The sequence below is a fragment of the Pseudoliparis swirei genome, unplaced genomic scaffold (genome assembly GCF_029220125.1).
Source record: "Pseudoliparis swirei isolate HS2019 ecotype Mariana Trench unplaced genomic scaffold, NWPU_hadal_v1 hadal_29, whole genome shotgun sequence".
NCBI classification, from domain to species: Eukaryota; Metazoa; Chordata; class Actinopteri; order Perciformes; family Liparidae; genus Pseudoliparis; species Pseudoliparis swirei.
Window position 1 is genome coordinate 36,840 of NW_026613265.1, and position 25,189 is coordinate 62,028.

At 46.9% G+C, this 25,189-nt stretch overlaps 2 protein-coding genes across 2 annotated transcripts in view; one reads left to right on the forward strand and one right to left on the reverse strand.

Annotated features, from left to right (window-relative positions):
* Positions 1 to 17,406, reverse strand: rrbp1b (ribosome binding protein 1b). Its single transcript, XM_056410889.1, has 19 exons — positions 17,280 to 17,406; positions 15,285 to 15,464; positions 13,456 to 13,602; positions 9,681 to 10,954; positions 9,504 to 9,607; positions 9,212 to 9,322; positions 8,899 to 9,051; positions 5,768 to 5,802; positions 5,257 to 5,346; positions 3,891 to 3,942; positions 3,582 to 3,616; positions 2,759 to 2,816; positions 2,042 to 2,110; positions 1,858 to 1,950; positions 1,634 to 1,705; positions 1,483 to 1,569; positions 1,313 to 1,405; positions 1,054 to 1,116; positions 1 to 108 (listed from the first exon to the last, which is right to left on the reverse strand). Exons 4-19 carry the CDS (start codon positions 10,924 to 10,926, stop codon positions 73 to 75), a joined length of 2,397 nt encoding a protein of 798 aa, XP_056266864.1. The 5' UTR covers positions 10,927 to 10,954; positions 13,456 to 13,602; positions 15,285 to 15,464; positions 17,280 to 17,406; the 3' UTR covers positions 1 to 72.
* Positions 16,707 to 25,189, forward strand: part of LOC130191224 (cysteine-rich protein 2-binding protein-like) — a 14,119-nt gene continuing 5,636 nt past the window's right edge. Inside the window, exons 1-3 of the mRNA XM_056410890.1 lie at positions 16,707 to 17,001; positions 17,314 to 17,468; positions 17,607 to 17,863. Coding sequence (XP_056266865.1) covers positions 17,617 to 17,863 — 247 coding nt within the window. The 5' untranslated portion in view covers positions 16,707 to 17,001; positions 17,314 to 17,468; positions 17,607 to 17,616. The remainder of the gene's footprint in view (positions 17,002 to 17,313; positions 17,469 to 17,606; positions 17,864 to 25,189) is intronic.

Here is a 25,189-nt window from a genome sequence, read left to right on the forward strand (position 1 = left end):
TTGAGTCACGTATGTTTATTGGTCAGTTCAGTAAAACAAGTAACCATGGAAACCAGACGCCAGGGACCGGGTTCAGACCTGGACCTCCTCCTGGACCTGGTCCTCCTCCTGAAGAAAAAAGAATTATTTATTATCTATTTAGGAATGTTATTTATTATTTGTATATATATTTTTTACAAAGACATGTACATATATTGTGTTCAGAATTAATATATTAGTAGAATATTTATTTTTATTTAGTACCAAAAAAATAATTCTGGATTATTATAATTATCAAATATTATTACAAGCCTTTATTCTTTTAATATTGCTGATTATGGCTTACAGCTAAGAAAACTCTAAATCCTATCTCATAAAATTTTAATATTTCCTCAGACCAAGTTAAAAAAAGATTTATAACAGCTGAGTGTTTGTCAAGGCTCAGGAAACCCTTGCAGGTGTTTCGAGTTAATTAGACAATTCAAGTGATTTGTTTAATACCCTACTAGTATACTTTTTCATGATATTCTAATATTTAGAGATAGGATATTTGAGTTTTCTTAAGCTGTGTCATAATCAGCAATAAATCAGAATAAAAGGCTTGCAATATTTCAGTTGATTTGTAATGAATCCAGAATGCATGACATTTTTGTTTTTTTAATTGCATTACAGAAAATAAAGAACTTCATCACAATATTCTAATTTTCTGAGACAGTCCTGTATATATATACACGAGTATATATGTATGTATGTGTACATAAATAAAAAATAAATAAATATACACTTTTATTTATCCCCAAGGGGAAATTAGTTCTCTGCATTTAACCCATCCTTAGTTATTAAGGAGCAGTGGGCTGCGGTGAAGCGCCCGGGAAGCAACTGGGGGTTCAGTGCCTTGCTCAAGGACACTTCGACTTGCAGCTAATGGGGAGAGCGGGGATCGAACCCACAACCTTGCGGTTGAGGGACGGCCCTCTTACCCCACTGAGCTACAGCCGCCCATAAAATATAATACATGAGTATATATGTACATATGTATGTATGTACACACGTGACCTGTGATGTGGTTCAGACCTCAGCCAGCTCCTCCAGATGCTCCTCCAGATGTTCCTCCAGCAGCTTCAGCTGATCCAGGACCTGCAGACAGAAGTAATCACACAATGAAGAACACAACAGCAGCTCATGGTTCATGAAGGTCCATCATGGTCCATGAAGGTCCATCATGGTCCACGAAGGTCCATCATGGTCCACGAAGGTCCATCATGGTCCACGAAGGTCCATCATGGTCCACGAAGGTCCATCATGGTCCATGAAGGTCCATGAAGCTCTTTACCATTTCTTTCTGCAGTTCAGCTTCAGACAGTTTACTCTTCCAGACGTTTTCTTCTTCTTCGGCTCGTCTGTGTGAAGCCTGAAGCTCCGCCTCCTGAGAGAAGAAAACAAACAAAAACATTGTTTACACACGTTATTTCCCTGTTTGTTGACAGGAAGTCGTCGTCGTACCGTTTCCTGCAGCCGCTTCGTGTTCTGGAGGAACTCCGTCTGCAGCTCGGCCCGCTTCCTGTCGGCCTCGTTGAGCCTCGACTGCAGCTGAAGATCATCATCATCAAAACAACATCTAATATTGAATAATGAGAAGGTTTTGTGTTTTTACCTCAGAGTGAGCGCTCTCTGCTGAGTGTTTACTCTCCTGAACCTTCTGGGTGAAAAGATCCAGCCAATTTATCTGCAGAAGGAGAGGAGTGTGTTGAGCCCTCAGTGCTGACTGACAGGAGGAAACAGAGTGTGTGTGTGTGTGTGTGTGTGTGTGTAAATGTGACTGACAGGCTCAAAGAGCTTTTGCTGCTATTTTCTGGAAACAGGAAGCAGCTGACTGACCTGCTCCGTCTCCATGGAAACACTAGGAAACAGAACCTGCAGGGACGCCTGGAAGTCCAAGCGCAGGGCTGAGAACCCGGATTGTACTTCAGTCTGGAGAAGTTTTAAAATAAATGATTTTTAAAGTTTACATTAGAACATAAAGTAAACCCCCTCATTGGTCTTTAGATATTATTAAACAGACCAGCGCCGCCTGAAGCTCCGCCTCTCGCCGCTCTGCAGTGGAGAGCGACGCCATCTTGTCCTTCAGCTCCTGAGGAGACAGAAAAGTATTTTTAGCAATGAGTTTGTAAATATTTGTGTTTGAAAGAATGAAAGTGTAAATATAATTAAAGCTGCAAGCAGCGATGAACGGGTCCTCTTCCTGCTTCGCACGTCGGGGGTGCTGGCCGGACGCCGGCCCCCTCGGCCGAGAGCGCACGCACGGCGTTCGGGCGTTTGACCGTTTGTCACGCGACACAGATTTTACTTTGCTAGTCGGTGGCGCTTTGACTCTGAGTGAAAAAAGGCTTGTTGATATCCTCAGGCCTTGAATTCTACGAAGCATGAGAAGTTTGGAGCAGATTTGAGCGAGCCCAGGGTTGCCAGCTGTGACAATGTGAACATATACATGCATCATGTGTATCCATGTGAAGTCTCGACCTTGTCATGTAAATTACATGTGAATGTGATTCAACGTGTCGCTACGAGCTCCACAGGGAAGCATCATCACGAGTTCTGATATGCGTGTGAAATTTCCCTTGGTTGGGGTATGCGGTGTGCGGACAGTCGACGTTTGTTTGGAGAGAATAAGAAAAAGAAAAAGAATCATTTGAAAAACAATAGGTTCCTCTACGACGAAGTCTCAGAGGACCCTAATGAATAACTTTTCTTCAGCTTGGTTCTTTATATTTAGACTCACGTTGTGAGTTTGAAGAAGTTCTTCCTCCAGACGCAGCAGCTGAGAGTCTTCCTCCAGACTGAACACAACATCAACATAACAACACAACGTCAACAACATAACAACACAACATCAACAACATCATAACAACACAATGTCAACAACAACAACATAACAACATCAACATAACAACACAACAACATCATAACAACACAACGTCAACAACAACATAACGTCAACACCATCAACATAACAACACAACATCAACAACATAAACATAACAACACAACGTCAACAACATAACAACACAACGTCAACAACAACATAACGTCAACAACATCAACATAACGGCAATAACATAACACAACGTCAACAACATAACACAATGTCAACAACAACAAAACACAACGTCAACAACATAACAGCACAATGTCAACAACATAACAACACAATGTCAACAACAACATAACAGCACAACGTCAACAACATCAACATAACAACACAACGTCAACAACAACATAACATCAACAACAACATAACAACACAACGTCAATAACATAACAACAACAACATAACAACACAATGTCAACAACATCAACATAACAACACAACATCAACACAACAACACAACGTCAACAACAACACTACATCAACAACAACATAACACAATGTCAACAACATCAACATAACAACACAACGTCAACAATAACAACATAACACAACATCAACATAACAACACAATGTCAACATAGATGATCTGTGAAACACCCATTTCATCTCAACCAGATCTAATAGTCATAATAATAACAATAACAAGTGAACTTTCAGACATGAAGCTCTTCACCTTTCAAACGGTTGATCAGACTCACTTCCTGGATCCTGAGGAGGAGAAGAAGAGTTTCATGTTTATTTAGTTTTGTTGTCATGACAACTATTAAAGAATGGTTTACAGAGTCCGTGTTGAAGTTGAGGTTCTTCAGCTGCTAACTAACGTTAGCTTGAACTAACATGAGTTTGAACTAACGTTAGCTTAAACTAACATGAGCTTGAACTAACGTTAGTTTAAACTAACGTTAGCTTAACTATAGCCCGTAACCCCGTTACGTCTTTGTAAACCAGACGATACAGACGTGAGATGTTTGTTCAAACGTACGTCTTTCTGCATCTCGGCACCAGCTGCTGCTTCCACTTCCTGTTCCTTCAGACTGAGACACAAAGACACAGAGACACAGAGACACAGAGAGACAGAGACACAGAGATACAGAGACACAGAGAGACAGAGACACAGAGACACAGAGAGACAAAGACACAGAGACAGAGAGACAAAGACACAGAGACACAGAGAGACAGAGACACAAAGACACAGAGACACAGAGAGACAGAGACACAGAGAGACAAAGACACAGAGACAGAGAGACAAAGACACAGAGACACAGAGACAGAGAGACAAAGACACAGAGACACAAAGACACAAAGAGACACAGAGACACAGAGAGACACAAATAGACACAGAGACACAGAGAGACAGAGACACAAAGAGACACAGAGAGACACAGAGACACAGAGACACAGAGACACAGAGACACAAAGAGACACAAAGACACAGAGACACAAAGACACAGAGACACAGAGACACAGAGAGACACAGAGACACAGACACAGAGACACAGAGACACAGAGACACAGAGACAGAGACACAGAGACAGAGACACAGACACAGAGACACAGAGAGACACAGAGACACAGAGACAGAGACACAAGGACACAGAGACACAGAGACAGAGACACATAGACAGAGACACAAGGACACAGAGAGACAGAGACACAGAGAGACACAGAGACACAGAGACACAGAGACACAGAGACACAGAGACACAGAGACACAGAGACACAGAGACACAGAGACACAGAGACACAGACACAGAGACACAGAGACACAGAGACACAGAGACACAGAGACACAGAGACACAGAGACACAGAGACACAGAGACACAGAGAGACACAGAGACACAGAGACACAGAGACACAAAGAGACACAGAGACACAGAGACAGAGACACAGAGACACAGAGAGACAGAGACACAAAGAGACACAGAGACACAAAGAGACACAGAGAGACACAGAGACACAGAGACACAAAGAGACACAGAGACACAGAGACACAAAGAGACACATAGAGACACAGAGACACAGAGACACAAAGAGACACATAGAGACAGAGACACAGAGAGACACAGAGACACAAAGAGACACAGAGAGACACAGAGACACAAAGAGACACAGAGACACAAAGAGACACAGAGAGACAGAGACACAAAGAGACACAGAGACACAAAGACACAAAGACACAGAGAGACAGAGACACAAAGACACAGAGAGACAGAGACAAAGACACAGAGAGACAGAGACACAAAGAGACACAGAGAGACAGAGACACAAAGACACAGAGACACAGACAACAGTGTGTTGAGCTTCAGTTCTTCTGTGAGGGAGGAATGAAGATAAACGTGTCTCTGACCTCTGAGATGATGTCAGCAATAGTAGCTCCGCCCTCATCTGAGTAAGCTCCGCCTCCAACGCACCAACCTGCTCCTCTCTGAGCTGCACGCTGACAGGAAGTCACACAGGAAGTCAAACAAGAAGTCAAACAGGAAGTCACACAGGAAGCCAAACAGGAAGTCAAACAGGAAGTCACACAGGAAGCCAAACAGGAAGTCAAACAGGAAGTCACACAGGAAGCCAAACAGGAAGTCAAACAGGAAGCCAAACAGGAAGTCAAACAGGAAGTCACACAGGAAGCCAAACAGGAAGTCACACAGGAAGCCAAACAGGAAGTCAAACAATAAGTCAAACAGGAAGTCACACAGGAAGTCAAACAGGAAGCCAAACAGGAAGTCAAACAATAAGTCAACCCGGAAGTCAAACAATAGGTCAAACAGGAAGTCACACAGGAAGTCAAACAAGAAGTCAAACAGGAAGTCACACAGGAAGTCAAACCAGAAGTTCTTTAGTAAAACAAAGGTGGTTACCAAAGCTTCAGCTGATCCATTTCAGACGAGTTCACCTGAGGACAAACAGGTCGCTCCTTAGCTTAGCATGTTAGCATGCTAACATTAGCCAGTGACCAGTAAACAGCTGATTGAATGTGTATTTCTTTAGTGATTACACGTCACGTGACGAACCACATGGCCTGTGCATGTCCTCTATTGTTCCATCTGTTGACAACGTGTCGTCCTCAGAGGAGCGTTACAGGAGCCAGGTTGTCCAGCTGGACCGTGAGCTCCTGCAGCGCCCCCTGGAGCTCTGGGGGTGAACAGCAGGAGTTCTTACTCCAGAGACTCCTGAGAGCCCAAGGAACGTTGGACTCTTTGCATCAGTTAGCACCGCCACGCTAACGGAAACACTCACGGCTAACGGCGGCGGCCTCCCGCAGAGCGCGCTCGCCGTCCTCACGCAGCAGCTGCACAAACATGGAGCGGGTCACTTCCTGTCTGCGGCTCCGCGTGGTGGCGGTTACCTTCAGAGTGTCTCACCTGGGACAGTTCTTGCGCTGCGGCGGCCATCTTGGCCTCCAGGATCTCTTAGTGATCCTCGGCGGCCCGCAGGGCGTCGCTCCGCTCGGTCAACTCCCGACCCAGGCGGACGCCGTCCTGCCTGAGACGGGCCAGCTCCGCATTCTGTCTACAGGAGGGGGGGGGCAGTGAGACTGGGCCGGTGGTTTGGGTTCAGGGCGTCTCGGAGGATGGAGTTCTCCTGCTGCAGCCGGGCCAGCTGAGCGCTGGGACCGGTCTCCAGCTGCTCCTGCAGACCCCCGACCTGTGGAGGTCCACAGCTAACACGTAGTCCAGCTGAAGGTCTGAGACTTCGCCATGACAACAGCTCCAAAGGGATTCAGCTCTCAGAGACCTGGAATGGACCCGTCTTCAAGGACCTGCCTCAGATTGGCCCTCAAGGACTAAAGACGCGATTTGATTCAAGACTTGAAGATTTCTCCTCAAGACTTGTAATTTGCTCTTGAAGACCTGTGAGGTGACCTAGAAACAGCTACAAGGACTCAAGACCTTGTGGACCTGCCCTCAAGGACTGGAGACTTGTGGACCTGCCGTCAAGGACTCAAGACCTTGTGGACCTGCCCTCAAGGACTGGAGACTTGTGGACCTGCCTTCAAGGACTGGAGACTTGTGGACCTGCCATCAAGGACTCAAGACCTTGTGGACCTGCCCTCAAGGACTGGAGACTTGTGGACCTGCCGTCAAGGACTCAAGACCTTGTCGACCTGCCCTCAAGGACTGGAGACTTGTGGACCTGCCTTCAAGGACTGGAGACTTGTGGACCTGCCATCAAGGACTCAAGACCTTGTGGACCTGCCCTCAAGGACTGGAGACTTGTGGACCTGCCCTCAAGGACTGGAGACTTGTGGACCTGCCCTCAAGGACTGGAGACTTGTGGACCTGCCCTCACGGACTGGAGACTTGTGGACCTGCCCTCAAGGACTGGAGACTTGTGGACCTGCCCTCAAGGACTGGAGACTTGTGGACCTGCCCTCAAGGACTGGAGACTTGTGGACCTGCCCTCAAGGACTGGAGACTTGTGGACCTGCCCTCAAGGACTGGAGACTTGTGGACCTGCCCTCACGGACTGGAGACTTGTGGACCTGCCCTCAAGGACTGGAGACTTGTGGACCTGCCCTGAAGGACTGGAGACTTGTGGACCTGCCCTCAAGGACTGGAGACTTGTGGATCTGCCCTCAAGGACTGGAGACTTGTGGACCTGCCCTCAAGGACTGGAGACTTGTGGACCTGCCCTCAAGGACTGGAGACTTGTGGACCTGCCCTCAAGGACTGGAGACTTGTGGACCTGCCCTCAAGGACTGGAGACTTGTGGATCTGCCCTCAAGGACTGGAGACTTGTGGACCTGCCCTCACGGACTGGAGACTTGTGGACCTGCCCTCAAGGACTGGAGACTTGTGGACCTGCCCTCACGGACTGGAGACTTGTGGACCTGCCCTCACGGACTGGAGACTTGTGGACCTGCCCTCAAGGACTGGAGACTTGTGGACCTGCCCTCACGGACTGGAGACTTGTGGACCTGCACTCAAGGACTGGAGACTTGTGGACCTGCCCTCAAGGACTGGAGACTTGTGGACCTGCCCTCACGGACTGGAGACTTGTGGACCTGCCCTCACGGACTGGAGACTTGTGGACCTGCCCTCAAGGACTGGAGACTTGTGGACCTGCCCTCAAGGACTGGAGACTTGTGGACCTGCCCTCACGGACTGGAGACTTGTGGACCTGCCCTCAAGGACTGGAGACTTGTGGATCTGCCCTCAAGGACTGGAGACTTGTGGACCTGCACTCAAGGACTGGAGACTTGTGGACCTGCCCTCAAGGACTGGAGACTTGTGGACCTGCCCTCACGGACTGGAGACTTGTGGACCTGCCCTCACGGACTGGAGACTTGTGGACCTGCCCTCAAGGACTGGAGACTTGTGGACCTGCCCTCACGGACTGGAGACTTGTGGACCTGCCCTCACGGACTGGAGACTTGTGGACCTGCCCTCAAGGACTGGAGACTTGTGGACCTGCCCTCAAGGACTGGAGACTTGTGGACCTGCCCTCAAGGACTGGAGACTTGTGGATCTGCCCTCAAGGACTGGAGACTTGTGGACCTGCACTCAAGGACTGGAGACTTGTGGATCTGCCCTCAAGGACTGGAGACTTGTGGACCTGCCCTCAAGGACTGGAGACTTGTGGATCTGCCCTCAAGGACTGGAGACTTGTGGACCTGCCCTCACGGACTGGAGACTTGTGGACCTGCCCTCACGGACTGGAGACTTGTGGACCTGCCCTCAAGGACTGGAGACTTGTGGACCTGCCCTCACGGACTGGAGACTTGTGGACCTGCCCTCACGGACTGGAGACTTGTGGACCTGCACTCAAGGACTGGAGACTTGTGGACCTGCCCTCACGGACTGGAGACTTGTGGACCTGCCCTCACGGACTGGAGACTTGTGGACCTGCCCTCACGGACTGGAGACTTGTGGACCTGCCCTCACGGACTGGAGACTTGTCTCATGTCCCGTAGAGGACTTGAGACCTGGCCTGAAGACCGGCTCTTTGAGACTTCCTTCCTCCTGAACCGGTCCACCTGTAGTCCTACCTGCTGGTGGAGCTGCTGGACTTGTCTCAGGTGGTCCTGGTTCGCCGTCTCCATCGTGGCCCGAATGACGTCGACCTTCTGAGCGTGAGCGCTAAGCTCCGCTTTTAACCGGGCCTCCAGAGACGCCATCTTGGATTTCTCTGCAGCGAGTTCCTGAAGAAGGAAACACCTGAAGGTGTCAGAGACCGTCAGACGAGGACGTCGTCACGGCGACGCCTCCCGTGTCGTCGGTCCTGTCCCCCGGAGAGTCCGCCGCCTCGTTTAGGGACCTTTTAAGAAGGTCTCCCTCCTTCAGAGGGCCCAGGGAGCTCACCTTGCTCAGCTCTCGGAGGCGGCTCTTGGCGTGGGCGGCGGCCTCCTGCTCGCCGCTCAGCAGCTTCTCCTCCAGCTGCTTCCTCAGGCCGGCGTCTCCTTTGGGACTCGCCTGCAGACACAAGCACCATCTTTACATTCACAACAGACGCACAGAGCTGATGACTCAGCGTTCGCGGCCTTGAAGACTCGGCGGTCGGGATCTCTCCGATCGATCGATCGTGACTCGGTGTTCTAGCTGCTAACGTTAGCCGGTGACCGCTCATACAAGCTAACGGTCTCGGTTGTGTTACCAGCTTCCAGGAGTCGTGACGAACGCCGGCCTTCTGGTCCTGGCTGAGCGACGCCTCGGACACGGCGGCGAGCAGCTCGGCGTACGGCGGCGAGGGGGCGGAGCCTGAAGAAGAACCAGGACAAACCCTCAGAGTTCTGTGAAACATCCTCTAACTTCCTGCTGCTCGTCCACTAACCCGGCTCCGCTTTGGTCTTCTTCTTCTTGCCGGCCGTCTCTTTGGGCTCTTCGGCAGCTTCTCTGGTGACTTCGGTGCCGACGTTCACCACCGGCGCCGCGGCCGTGAGCAGAACTTCCTGAGCAGCCGGCTCCACCTTAGCCGACTTCTTCTTCTTCCTCTCCTTCGGTGAGGGGGCCAGAGGCTCCTCGCCGGGGGCCAGAGGCTCCTCCGTGGGGGCGGCGATGGGAGCGGCGGTGGGATCAGCGGTGAATTCGGTGGGGGCGGCGGTGGGAGTGGCGGTGACCACGGTGGGGGCGGCGGTGGGAGTGGCGGTGACCACGGTGGGGGCGGCGGTGGGAGCGGCGGTGACCACGGTGGGGGCGGCGGTGGGAGCGGAGACCACGGGGGGGGCGGCGGTGGGAGCGGCGGTGACCACGGTGGGGGCGGCGGTGGGAGCGGCGGTGACCACGGTGGGGGCGGCAGTGGGAGCGGCGGTGACCACGGTGGGGGCGGCAGTGGGAGCGGCGGTGACCACGGTGGGGGCGGCGGTGGGAGCGGCGGTGACCACGGTGGGGGTGGCAGTGGGAGCGGCGGTGGGAGCGGCGGTGACCACGGTGGGGGCAGCAGTGGGAGCGGCGGTGACCACGGTGGGGGTGGCAGTGGGAGCGGCGGTGGGAGCGGCGGTGACCACGGTGGGGGTGGCAGTGGGAGCGGCGGTGACCACGGTGGGGGCGGCGGTGGGAGCGGCGGTGACCACGGTGGGGGTGGCAGTGGGAGCGGCGGTGGGAGCGGCGGTGACCACGGTGGGGGCGGCAGTGGGAGCGGCGGTGACCACGGTGGGGGTGGCAGTGGGAGCGGCGGTGACCACGGTGGGGGTGGCAGTGGGAGCGGCGGTGGGAGCGGCGGTGACCACGGTGGGTTCTGGATCCGGTGTTGGTTTAGGTTCGGGGGCGGCAGCCGGTTCTTGCTCAGATTCTGGTTCGGGACGAGCCGCGACCTCCGGCCCCTCGCCGCCTAGTTCTGGGAGCTTGTTGTCGTCCTTCTTCCGGGCTTTGTTCTTCTTCTCCAGGCTCTTGTCCTTCTTCTTCTTCTCTGCTCTCTGCGGCGGCGCCTGCACCAGCTGGCGGCGCTGTTTGGCCAGCGCCTCCTCGTAGGACGTCTCCTTCATGGACAGCGTGGACACCAGAGCGATGCCCACCGCCGACAGGAACATGAACCCTCCAAAGACCATGAAGCCGAGAGTCTGAGGGTCCGAGAGGTCCATGATGTCAGAGTGGAAGTCTCACAGGAATCTGGAGGGGGAAGACAGACGTCAGCTGAAGGTCCAGAAGAGGAACCGCCACATCAGGTTTACTGTAGCGCCCCATCAGGACAAACATGACGTCGCAGAACGATAACATCGCAGAACGATGATGTCGCAGAACGATGACGTGACAGAACGATGATGTCACAGAACGATGACGTGACAGAACGATGACGTCACAGAGCGATGACGTCACAGAACGATGATGTCGCAGAGCGATGACGTCACAGAGCGATGACGTCGCAGAGCGATGACGTCGCAGAACGATGACGTCGCAGAACGATGATGTCACAGAGCGATGACGTCACAGAACGATGATGTCACAGAACGATGATGTCACAGAGCGATGACGTCACAGAACGATGATGTCACAGAGCGATGACGTCGCAGAACGATGACGTCGCAGAGCGATGACGTCGCAGAGCGATGACGTCGCAGAGCGATGACGTCGCAGAACGATGACGTCGCAGAACGATGACGTCGCAGAGCGATGACGTCGCAGAACGATGACGTCGCAGAACGATGACGTCGCAGAACGATGACGTCGCAGAGCGATGACGTCGCAGAACGATGACGTCGCAGAGCGATGACGTCGCAGAACGATGACGTGACAGAACGATGACGTCGCAGAACGATGACGTCGCAGAACGATGACGTCGCAGAGCGATGACGTCGCAGAACGATGACGTGACAGAACGATGAAGTCGCAGAAGGCTGGCGTCGCAGAACGATGACGTCACAGAGCGATGGCGTCGCGACGATGCAGAACGATGACGTCGCAGAACGATGACGTCGCAGAACGATGACGTCGCAGAACGATGACGTGACAGAACGATGACGTCACAGAACGATGACGTGACAGAACGATGATGTCGCAGAACGATGACGTCGCAGAACGATGACGTCGCAGAACGATGACGTCGCAGAACGATGACGTCGCAGAACGATGACGTCGCAGAACGATGACGTCGCAGAACGATGACGTGACGGCGATGTCGCAGAACGATGACGTGACAGAGCGATGCGATGGCGTGATGACGTCGCAGAACGATGACGTGACAGAACGATGGACGTCACAGAACGATGACGTCACAGAACGATGACGTGACAGAACGATGACGTCACAGAACGATGACGTCACAGAACGATGACGTCACAGAACGATGACGTGACAGAACGATGACGTCACAGAACGATGACGTGACAGAACGATGACGTCACAGAACGATGACGTCACAGAACAGTGACGTCACATCGAGACTAACTTAAGATATTTAATAAGATAAACATAATAATGAGCCTCATGAATCAACACAAACAACCAAACTTCTCTGAGCTGTGAACAAACAGGAAGTCCCTCCTTCATCACACATGACACTGAGCCTCACACACCTGTATTCACCTGGAGGTTAAAGGTCACCGTGTAACAGTGATTCGTGACGCCTGACGTATTGATTGTACTAATATCTCGTGTCTCCAATTGGCTGATTGATCGATTACAGCTACGAATAATTAATCTGCTGATTTATTGATTAATTGTTTTGTCTTTAAATCTGAAAAGATGAAAGAAAGAAAATCAATAAGATTCATTGATATTGATCTCTGGATTAAACCATCGGTTCAAACCTCAATTTGTTGACGATGAATCAATAAAAACATCAATAGATGAGTAAACAGTGTGAGAACATGTGAGTACTACAGTAGTACCTCCGGACTCGACTGCTATGATACTTTATACTTTTATTAAACTGTCAGATTCAGAGTTATTGAGCGGAAAAGAGCTTCTGAAGTATTTAAAAGTTTATTTTTTAATACAATATTCAAATAATATTAATATATTATTACAATTATATTAATATTATATTATATTTATGTAATATTATATTAATATTTGATTTATATTAATATTTGAGTTCATCATTGTTTTCAGTCATTTTTCAGACTTCAAGAACATTTTGTTCCCAAAACTTCCGTCGTAGTAAACTAAGAAAGTAATAAAGTACACATTGAGTACTCGGAGTATTGTACACACAGAGTACACAGAGAGTACACAGAGTACACACAGAGTACAAAGAGAGTACACAGAGAATACACACAGAGAATACACACAGAGAATACACATAGAGTACACACAGAGTACACAATGAACTCGTAGGCTACTATCAACTCAGACACACACACACACACTTCATTATGTAACTCCGTTCAGATTCTTGTTTCTCTCTTGAAACCAAAGAGTTGAAATTAAATAAAATCTCTGAATTCTCAACATTTTATCTATTTGTTATATTTACTTCATAAAAATACTTTAAAACATTTGAAACCTTTAGTTTTAAAAGCAGAAAAAACTTTTCTTTACACATGTTTGGTTCTTTAAAACAACTCTTAAAACTTCGAGTCTTCTCTGTGTACTTGTAGTAGTACTTGTAGTATAACTTGTAGTATAACTTGTAGTACTTTAGGGTCAGTGTGGTGTAAAGTAGCTCTCACCTCTCCGGGGTCTGTCAGGCTGCAGAGCCGTGGCACTTTCTCTGAACGGGACCAGAAGACACGCCCCCGCCGGTAGCGAGGCTCCTCATTGGCCAGTCGGCAGGACGTCACAGTAAACACAGGCAGCCTCATGGGAGATGTAGTTCTCTTAAAACACACACATGACACATGTTGAGCTTGTTTTAAAATATAACATTTGTATTGTTTTATTAATCAAATGATGAGTATTGGTTATATTATATTGTATATAAGAAGTCAAATAAAATCAAGAATATTTTTATTGTAATTATTTCTTTTATAATTTAATTAAGGAGCGATGAACACATTAATGCATCAATAATTATAAGACAATGATATAATATATATTATTATCCATAATTAATACTTTTAATGTTGTTACTTTATTTTGATTAAAGTACTTTTGTGCTGGGATTTTGACGGATTTTGACTTAAATTAGAGTATTTCTGCAATATCTGAGTACTTCCTCCAGCGCTGCTGACTGACCGCCAGGCGAAGAAGAAGAAGAAGAAGAAGAAGAAGAAGAAGAAGAAGAAGAAGCCGTGATAAAAGCAGCAGCTGTAGAAGAAGAAGAAGCCTCATGCTAAAGCATTTGGGAAAGGGAGCACTTTTTAAGCTGCTGTGCCTTTATAACAGAGTATGGGAGGAAGGAAAGTTACCGAGCGTATGGAAGAAGGCAATAGTGATCCCAATTAGAAAACATGGCAAAGATCCATCTAAACCCACCAGTTACAGACCAATATCACTAACATCCAATATGTGTAAAGTAATGGAAAGGATGATAACGGAAAGACTTTCTTATACACTTGAGAAGAGAGGAATGCTCACGAGTTTTCAGAGTGGATTTAGGAAGGGTAGAAATACCATGGACCCAGTGATAAGGCTAGAGACTGACATTAGAAAGGCCCAGGCAAATAAAGAGGCAGTCGTTGCAGTGTTTTTTGACATTGAAAAAGCCTATGACATGATGTGGAAGGAAGGTTTGCTAATCAAGATGCACAAAATGGGAGTTGGTGGGAGAGTCTATAACTGGGTAAAGGATTTTCTGTTTGGAAGGAAAATTCAAGTACGGATAGGGTCAGACGTGTCAAGTCAATACTTAGTCGATAATGGCACGCCTCAAGGCAGTGTGATTAGCCCGCTACTCTTCATCATTATGATTAATGACATATTCACAAAGGTACCACTAGATATCGGTAGGTCTCTGTTTGCTGATGATGGGGCATTATGGAAGAAAGGAAGGAACATTGAACATGCAGTCAGAAAAGTTCAAAAAGCAATCGATGAGGTGGTGGAGTGGGGATATGATTGGGGGTTCAGGTTCTCAGTGGAAAAAACAAACTGTTTTTTTCACCAGGAAAATAATTAAGGATGGGATGAAGCTTACGATGTATGGGAAAGAATTAGAAAGGGTGGGCACATTTAAATTTCTGGGGGTTCTTTTTGATTCACGGTTAACATGGGCAGATCACGTCAGGAGAGTAGAGGAAAATGCAAAAAGTAATAAATGTGATGAGATGTGTGAGTGGTAGGGAGTAGAGCTAGCTGTTCAGCTTTAAAAACCATTTATGTGGCCTTGATAAGATCGGCGTTGGATTATGGAAGCATAGCATATGGATCAGCAGCTAAATCTTTAATTGGTAGATTAGATGTGGTTCAGGCGCAGGCATTACGAGTTTGTAGTGGAGCTTTTAAAACATCGCCAATCCCTGCCCTGCAGGTGGAAGTGGGAGAAATGCCGCTGGATTTAAGAAGAAAGCAACTAATGGCAAACTACTGGGCTAATTTGCAGGGACACAATAATGCTCACCCTGCAAAAGGAGTGTTGCAGGCGGTCTGGGAGAATGGGAGGAGCCAGAAAAATAACTTTGGTCGGATAGGCAATGACATTGCAAAGGAGTTTAAGGTGTTTGATCTCAGAATAAGCCCCTCTGTGGTTTACCCGGTGGTGGCTCCATGGACACTGGTGTGGCCTGAAGTAGACTGGTATCTGTTAGATTTAAAAAGAGAAGAGAAAGGAAAAGGGGATTTGTTAAGTGCATTTGAATATCGAGTCACGGAAATATACAGTGAGTATACTATGATTTATACGGACGGTGCGAAGAAACCTGAGACGGGACTGACAGGATTTGGGGTGGCAATACCAGATAAAGGAGTAGGGATCAACAGGAGAACATCTGATAGGCTAGGGGTCTACACAGTGGAGATGGTGGCAGTGCTAGTGGCGTTACGATGGGTGGAAAAGGCAAAACAGGGCAAGGTGTTAATATGTCGATGCAGCCTCAGTCCTAGCAAGCATCAGATCTTTTCATTCAAGCAGTCGGCAAGATATTCTCTATGAGGTCCTTCAGTCGGTCACACGTGTTACCAACCAGGGAGGTCAGGTGACATTCATGTGGGTTCCAGCACATATAGGGGTGAGTGGGAATGAGAGGGCAGACAAGTTGGCAAAGAGTGCTTTAAAGAAAGGAGACATAGAAATGAGAGTTAACATCAGTAAGGCGGAGGTCAAGAGTATTATCTGGGAAAACGTCAACCAAATGTGGCAAAATAGGTGGGACAGAGAGAAAAAAGGGAGACATTTGTATCTTATTCAAAGGAGTGTTACGGCAACCAGGATGGGAAGTTGGAACAGGAGAGAGGAAACAGTGCTGACAAGGCTACGGTTGGGCCATACGGCACTTAACATGACATTGAAAATGATCGGGAAACACCAGACAGGCCTGTGTGAAGGATGTGGAGAAGAGGAGTCGGTGGAGCATGTGGTGGTTCATTGTAAGGCGCATGAGACTCATAGAGGTGATGAGGAAGAAACTGGGGGAATTGGGGGTGCGTGAGTGTACACTGAAGGGAATACTGAGCATGGGGGGGAGAGCACAGATTAGAGTACTGTTCACGTTCTTAAAGGACACAGGGGTTTATTATAGGGTATAGTTGAAATGTAGGGATGAGGGTTACATTTTGGTTTGTTATATATTTTTATTTGTTTATTTATTTAAATATAAATATATAATTTTATTTATCTTTTGGGGGGGGGGGTTTGTTGGTGTTGGGGGTAAGGCGTCAACTAACGGAATAGTACTCCAGAGGGTGGCGGTAATGCACCAATTATATGGATGCCAACCGCCGTTAAAAAAGAAGAAGAAGAAGAAGAAGAAGCCGTAATAAAAACAGCAGAAGAAGAGCGCGAGGGAGGTGGCTAACGGGATGCTAAGCTAACGGGATGTCGACGGTCTCTAAAGTGGTTCTGGTGGTTTCTGTGGTTCTGACTCTGAGCACCGTGGCTGCTGTTCACCTCAACCAGTCCTGGGACAGACAGGTGAGCCCGGCGAGCTGGACCGAGCCGGGCTAACGGATAACGGAGCTAACGGTTAGCTGCGGAGGTCACTGGAAGCTACCGGAGCTCTTTATCTAGCAGCGGCCGGCGTTTAACCGTCAGCAGAGAAACTAACCGCTAAACTGAAGCTACCGCGGGAAACCCTGACAGATAAGTCACAACACCCGGTACCGTCTTTCAAAACAAGGAGGTATGCAACACATGGAGAGGTTTGGTTCCGGTGCGAGGTTTCAGTTTAAGCGTACCGTGATGTTAGCATGCTAACCGCTAGCCTGGCCTCAGTGCTGCCCCCTGCTGGTGGAATCAGAGCGTCACCTGTAAAGCTCACCTCCAAGCGTCACTTTAAGTTCATGACTTTCGTCTTAACGACCGAATCAAGGGACGAGATTAGAATGTGTCGAAGTCATTATCGTTTCGGTGGTGTTTTTACTGTTAAACTCTACTTTAAACTTGAACTTGGTGTGTTACCTGCAGCGGGTTTGACCTGTATGTCTGACCCTAGCGGCTCCACGAAGGCGTCCTCAAGGATCTGGAGCGTCTGCAAAGGAAGAAGGAGAACCTGCGCCTCCTGGAGGAGCAGAGGGCTCTGACCTCACAGCTGGAGGAGGAGCGGCAGTGCAGGCAGGCGGAGCTCCGCCCACAGGAGCACTGAGACAGGTAATCACACCTGGATGACCTCATTGTAACTCAACTTAATGTGATCATCACTTTTATGTTGCAGCTGGTGTAGCTCATATTAAACACTAAATATGTTTGATAACTACTACTTCATAATCCCTGCCGTTACCTGTACAGGTGAGCAGTGATGGACAGCAGCAGCGAGCAGCTGGGTGGAGCGGAGGACGAGGCGGCCTCCGAGGGCCTGGAGGAGGGCGAGGTGGAGGGGGAGACTCTGCTCATCGTGGAGTCTGAGGACCAGGGCTCCGTGGATCTGTCACATGACCAGAGCGGAGACTCTCTGACCAGCGATGTGGGCGAGGAGGCCGACGGAGGCTGGGCCTGTGAGGACGCGCCCTTCTACTGCGACCGCTGCCACAAGTGGGTCCCTGCAGGTGAGACGCATACATGTAGTTCTCCTGGTGTCCACTAGGGGCATCACTACTGTATTAGAGATAATACATGTAGTTCTCCTGGTGTCCACTAGGGGCATCACTACTGTATCATAGAGATAACACATGTAGTTCTCCTGGTGTCCACTAGGGGCATCACTACTGTATTATAGAGATAACACATGTAGTTCTCCTGGTGGCCACTAGGGGCATCACTACTGTATTATAGAGATAATACATGTAGTTCTCCTGGTGTCCACTAGGGGCATCACTACTGTATTATAGAGATAATACATGTAGTTCTCCTGGTGTCCACTAGGGGCATCACTACTGTATTATAGAGATAACACATGTAGTTCTCCTGGTGTCCACTAGGGGCATCACTACTGTATTATAGAGATAACACATGTAGTTCTCCTGGTGTCCACTAGGGGCATCACTACTGTATTATAGAGATAACACATGTAGTACACCTGGTGTCCACTAGGGGCATCACTACTGTATTATAGAGATAACACATGTAGTTCTCCTGGTGTCCACTAGGGCATCACTACTGTATTATAGAGATAATACATGTAGTTCTCCTGGTGTCCACTAGGGGCATCACTACTGTATCATAGAGATAATACATGTAGTTCTCCTGGTGTCCACTAGGGGCATCACTACTGTATCATAGAGATAATACATGTAGTTCTCCTGGTGTCCACTAGGGGCATCACTACTGTATCATAGAGATAATACATGTAGTTCTCCTGGTGTCCACTAGGGGCATCACTACTGTATTATAGAGATAACACATGTTGTTCTCCTGGTGTCCACTAGGGGCATCACTACTGTATTATAGAGATAATACATGTAGTTCTCCTGGTGTCCACTAGGGGCATCACTACTGTATTATAGAGATAATACATGTAGTTCTCCTGGTGTCCACTACCGGCATCACTACTGTATTATAGAGATAATACATGTAGTTCTCCTGGTGTCCACTAGGGTCATCACTACTGTATTATAGAGATAACACATGTTGTTCTCCTGGTGTCCACTAGGGGCATCACTACTGTATTATAGAGATAACACATGTAGTTCTCCTGGTGTCCACTAGGGCATCACTACTGTATTATAGAGATAACACATGTAGTTCTCCTGGTGTCCACTAGGGCATCACTACTGTATTATAGAGATAATACATGTAGTTCTCCTGGTGTCCACTAGGGGCATCACTACTGTATCATAGAGATAACACATGTAGTTCTCCTGGTGTCCACTAGGGACATCACTACTGTATTATAGAGATAATACATGTAGTTCTCCTGGTGTCCACTAGGGACATCACTACTGTATTATAGAGATAATACATGTAGTTCTCCTGGTGGCCACTAGGGGCATCACTACTGTATTATAGAGATAACACATGTAGTTCTCCTGGTGTCCACTAGGGGCATCACTACTGTATTATAGAGATAATACATGTAGTTCTCCTGGTGTCCACTAGGGGCATCACTACTGTATTATAGAGATAACACATGTAGTTCTCCTGGTGTCCACTAGGGGCATCACTACTGTATCATAGAGATAATACATGTTGTTCTCCTGGTGTCCACTAGGGGCATCACTACTGTATTATAGAGATAATACATGTAGTTCTCCTGGTGTCCACTAGGGACATCACTACTGTATTATAGAGATAATACATGTAGTTCTCCTGGTGTCCACTAGGGCATCACTACTGTATTATAGAGATAATACATGTAGTTCTCCTGGTGTCCACTAGGGCATCACTACTGTATTATAGAGATAACACATGTAGTTCTCCTGGTGTCCACTAGGGGCATCACTACTGTATTATAGAGATAATACATGTAGTTCTCCTGGTGTCCACTAGGGGCATCACTACTGTATTATAGAGATAACACATGTAGTTCTCCTGGTGTCTACTAGGGGCATCACTACTGTATTATAGAGATAACACATGTAGTTCTCCTGTGTACACTAGGGCATCATTACTGTATTATAGAGATAATACATGTAGTTCTCCTAGTGTCCACTAGGGGCATCACTACTGTATTATAGAGATAATACATGTAGTTCTCCTGGTGTCCACTAGGGGCCTCACTACTGTATTATAGAGATAATACATGTAGTCTCCTGGTGTCCACTAGGGGCATCACTACTGTATCATAGAGATAATACATGTAGTTCTCCTGGTGTCCACTAGGGGCATCACTACTGTATCATAGAGATAACACATGTAGTTCTCCTGGTGTCCACTAGGGGCATCATTACTGTATTATAGAGATAATACATGTAGTTCTCCTAGTGTCCACTAGGGGCATCACTACTGTATTATAGAGATAATACATGTAGTTCTCCTGGTGTCCACTAGGGGCCTCACTACTGTATTATAGAGATAATACATGTAGTTCTCCTGGTGTCCACTAGGGGCATCACTACTGTATTAGAGATAATACATGTTGTTCTCCTGGTGTCCACTAGGGGCATCACTACTGTATTAGAGATAATACATGTAGTTCTCCTGGTGTCCACTAGGGGCATCACTACTGTATTATAGAGATAACACATGTAGTTCTCCTGGTGTCCACTAGGGGCATCACTACTGTATCATAGAGATAATACATGTAGTTCTCCTGGTGTCCACTAGGGGCATCACTACTGTATTATAGAGATAATACATGTAGTTCTCCTGGTGTCCACTAGGGCATCACTACTGTATTATAGAGATAATACATGTAGTTCTCCTGGTGTCCACTAGGGCATCACCACTGTATCATAGAGATAACACATGTAGTTCTCCTGGTGTCCACTAGGGCATCACTACTGTATTATAGAGATAATACATGTAGTTCTCCTGGTGTCCACTAGGGCATCACTACTGTATCATAGAGATAACATGTAGTTCTCCTGGTGTCCACTAGGGCATCACTACTGTATTATAGAGATAACACATGTAGTTCTCCTGGTGTCCACTAGGGCATCACTACTGTATCATAGAGATAATACATGTAGTTCTCCTGGTGTCCACTAGGCATCACTACTGTATTATAGAGATAATACATGTTGTTCTCCTGGTGTCCACTAGGGCATCACTACTGTATTATAGAGATAACACATGTAGTTCTCCTGGTGTCCACTAGGGCATCACTACTGTATCATAGAGATAACACATGTTGTTCGCCTGGTGTCCACTAGGGCATCACTACTGTATTATAGAGATAATACATGTAGTTCTCCTGGTGTCCACTAGGGCATCACTACTGTATTATAGAGATAACATGTAGTTCTCCTGGTGTCCACTAGGCATCACCACTGTATCATAGAGATAACACATGTTGTTCTCCTGGTGTCCACTAGGGCATCACTACTGTATCATAGAGATAACACATGTAGTTCTCCTGGTGTCCACTAGGGCTATCACTACTGTATTATAGATAATACATGTAGTCTCCTGGTGTCCACTAGGCATCACTACTGTATCATAGAGATAACACATGTAGTTCTCCTGGTGTCCACTAGGGCATCACTACTGTATTATAGAGATAATACATGTAGTTCTCCTGGTGTCCACTAGGGCATCACTACTGTATTATAGAGATAACACATGTTCTCCTGGTGTCCACTAGCATCACTACTGTATTATAGAGATAACACATGTAGTTCTCCTGGTGTCCACTAGGGCATCACTACTGTATCATAGAGATAATACATGTAGTTCTCCTGGTGTCCACTAGGCATCACTACTGTATTATAGAGATAATACATGTTGTTCTCCTGGTGTCCACTAGGGCATCACTACTGTATTATAGAGATAACACATGTAGTTCTCCTGGTGTCCACTAGGGGCATCACTACTGTATCATAGAGATAACACATGTTGTTCTCCTGGTGTCCACTAGGGCATCACTACTGTATTATAGAGATAATACATGTAGTTCTCCTGGTGTCCACTAGGGGCATCACTACTGTATCATAGAGATAATACATGTAGTTCTCCTGGTGGCCACTAGGGGCATCACTACTGTATTATAGAGATAACACATGTAGTTCTCCTGGTGTCCACTAAGGGCATCACTACTGTATTATAGAGATAATACATGTAGTTCTCCTGGTGTCCACTAGGGGCATCACTACTGTATCATAGAGATAACACATGTAGTTCTCCTGGTGGCCACTAGGGGCATCACTACTGTATTATAGAGATAATACATGTAGTTCTCCTGGTGTCCACTAGGGGCATCACTACTGTATTATAGAGATAATACATGTAGTTCTCCTGGTGTCCACTAGGCATCACTACTGTATTATAGAGATAATACATGTAGTTCTCCTGGTGTCCACTAGGGACATCACTACTGTATCATAGAGATAATACATGTAGTTCTCCTGGTGTCCACTAGGGACATCACTACTGTATTATAGAGATAATACATGTAGTTCTCCTGGTGGCCACTAGGGGCATCACTACTGTATCATAGAGATAATACATGTAGTTCTCCTGGTGTCCACTAGGGACATCACTACTGTATTATAGAGATAATACATGTAGTTCTCCTAGTGTCCACTAGGGGCATCACTACTGTATCATAGAGATAATACATGTAGTTCTCCTGGTGGCCACTAGGGGCATCACTACTGTATTATAGAGATAATACATGTTGTTCTCCTGGTGTCCACTAGGGGCATCACTACTGTATCATAGAGATAACACATGTTGTTCTCCTGGTGTCCACTAGGGCATCACTACTGTATCATAGAGATAACACATGTAGTTCTCCTGGTGTCCACTAGGGCATCACTACTGTATTATAGAGATAACACATGTAGTTCTCCTGGTGTCCACTAGGGGCATCACTACTGTATCATAGAGATAACACATGTAGTTCTCCTGGTGTCCACTAGGGCATCACTACTGTATTATAGAGACAATACATGTAGTTCTCCTGGTGTCCACTGGGGCATCACTACTGTATTATAGAGATAACACATGTAGTTCTCCTGGTGTCCACTAGGGCATCACTACTGTATTATAGAGATAATACATGTAGTTCTCCTGGTGTCCACTAGGCATCACTACTGTATTATAGAGATAACACATGTAGTTCTCCTGGTGTCCACTAGGGCATCACTACTGTATTATAGAGATAATACATGTAGTTCTCCTGGTGTCCACTGGGGCATCACTACTGTATTATAGAGATAATACATGTAGTTCTCCTGGTGTCCACTAGGGCATCACTACTGTATTATAGAGATAATACATGTAGTTCTCCTGGTGTCCACTAGGGCATCACTACTGTATTATAGAGATAACACATGTAGTTCTCCTGGTGTCCACTAGGGGCATCACTACTGTATTATAGAGATAATACATGTAGTTCTCCTGGTGTCCACTAGGGCATCACTACTGTATCATAGAGATAATACATGTAGTTCTCCTGGTGTCCACTAGGGGCATCACTACTGTATCATAGAGATAATACATGTAGTTCTCCTGGTGTCCACTAGGGCATCACTACTGTATCATAGAGATAATACATGTAGTTCTCCTGGTGTCCACTAGGCATCACTACTGTATTATAGAGATAATACATGTAGTTCTCCTGGTGTCCACTAGCATCACTACTGTATCATAGAGATAATACATGTAGTTCTCCTGGTGGCCACTAGGGGCATCACTACTGTATCATAGAGATAATACATGTAGTTCTCCTGGTGTCCACTAGGGACATCACTACTGTATTATAGAGATAATACATGTAGTTCTCCTAGTGTCCACTAGGGGCATCACTACTGTATTATAGAGATAATACATGTAGTTCTCCTAGTGTCCACTAGGGGCATCACTACTGTATCATAGAGATAATACATGTAGTTCTCCTGGTGGCCACTAGGGCATCACTACTGTATTATAGAGATAATACATGTAGTTCTCCTGGTGTCCACTAGGGCATCACTACTGTATTATAGAGATAACACATGTAGTTCTCCTGGTGTCCACTAGGGCATCACTACTGTATTATAGAGATAATACATGTAGTTCTCCTGGTGTCCACTAGGCATCACTACTGTATCATAGAGATAATACATGTAGTTCTCCTGGTGTCCACTAGGGCATCACTACTGTATTATAGAGATAATACATGTTGTTCTCCTGGTGTCCACTAGGGCATCACTACTGTATTATAGAGATAATACATGTAGTTCTCCTGGTGTCCACTAGGGCATCACTACTGTATCATAGAGATAACACATGTAGTTCTCCTGGTGTCCACTAGGGCATCACTACTGTATTATAGAGATAATACATGTAGTTCTCCTGGTGTCCACTAGGGCATCACTACTGTATTATAGAGATAACACATGTAGTTCTCCTGGTGTCCACTAGGCATCACTACTGTATTATAGAGATAACACATGTGTTCTCCTGGTGTCCACTAGGGCATCACTACTGTATTATAGAGATAATACATGTAGTTCTCCTGGTGTCCACTAGGGCATCACTACTGTATTATAGAGATAATACATGTAGTTCTCCTGGTGTCCACTAGGGCATCACTACTGTATTATAGAGATAACACATGTAGTTCTCCTGGTGTCCACTAGGGCATCACTACTGTATTATAGAGATAACACATGTAGTTCTCCTGGTGTCCACTAGGGCATCACTACTGTATTATAGAGATAACACATGTAGTTCTCCTGGTGTCCACTAGGGCATCACTACTGTATTATAGATAACACATGTAGTTCTCCTGGTGTCCACTAGGGCATCACTACTGTATTATAGAGATAACACATGTAGTTCTCCTGGTGTCCACTAGGGCATCACTACTGTATTATAGAGATAATACATGTAGTTCTCCTGGTGTCCACTAGGGCATCACTACTGTATCATAGAGATAATACATGTAGTTCTCCTGGTGTCCACTAGGGCATCACTACTGTATAGAGATAATACATGTAGTTCCTGGTGTCCACTAGGGCATCACTACTGTATCATAGAGATAACACATGTAGTTCTCCTGGTGTCCACTAGGGGCATCACTACTGTATCATAGAGATAACACATGTAGTTCTCCTGGTGGCCACTAGGGGCATCACTACTGTATCATAGAGATAATACATGTAGTTCTCCTGGTGGCCACTAGGGGCATCACTACTGTATCATAGAGATAATACATGTAGTTCTCCTGGTGTCCACTAGGGGCATCACTACTGTATTATAGAGATAATACATGTAGTTCTCCTGGTGTCCACTAGGGGCATCACTACTGTATCAGAGATAACACATGTAGTTCTCCTGGTGTCCACTAG

Bases quoted from the DNA above. Each gene is read 5' to 3' on its own strand.
- rrbp1b (XM_056410889.1), bottom strand. From the start codon at position 10,926: ATGGACCTCTCGGACCCTCAGACTCTCGGCTTCATGGTCTTTGGAGGG. The intron at 3,617-3,890 runs GTACGTTTGAAC...TCTCCTCCTCAG, and splicing joins GTGCCGAGATGCAGAAAGAC to GATCCAGGAAGTGAGTCTGA. The intron at 109-1,053 runs GTCTGAACCACA...TTTTTTCTTCAG, and splicing joins ATCTGGAGGAGCTGGCTGAG to GAGGAGGACCAGGTCCAGGA.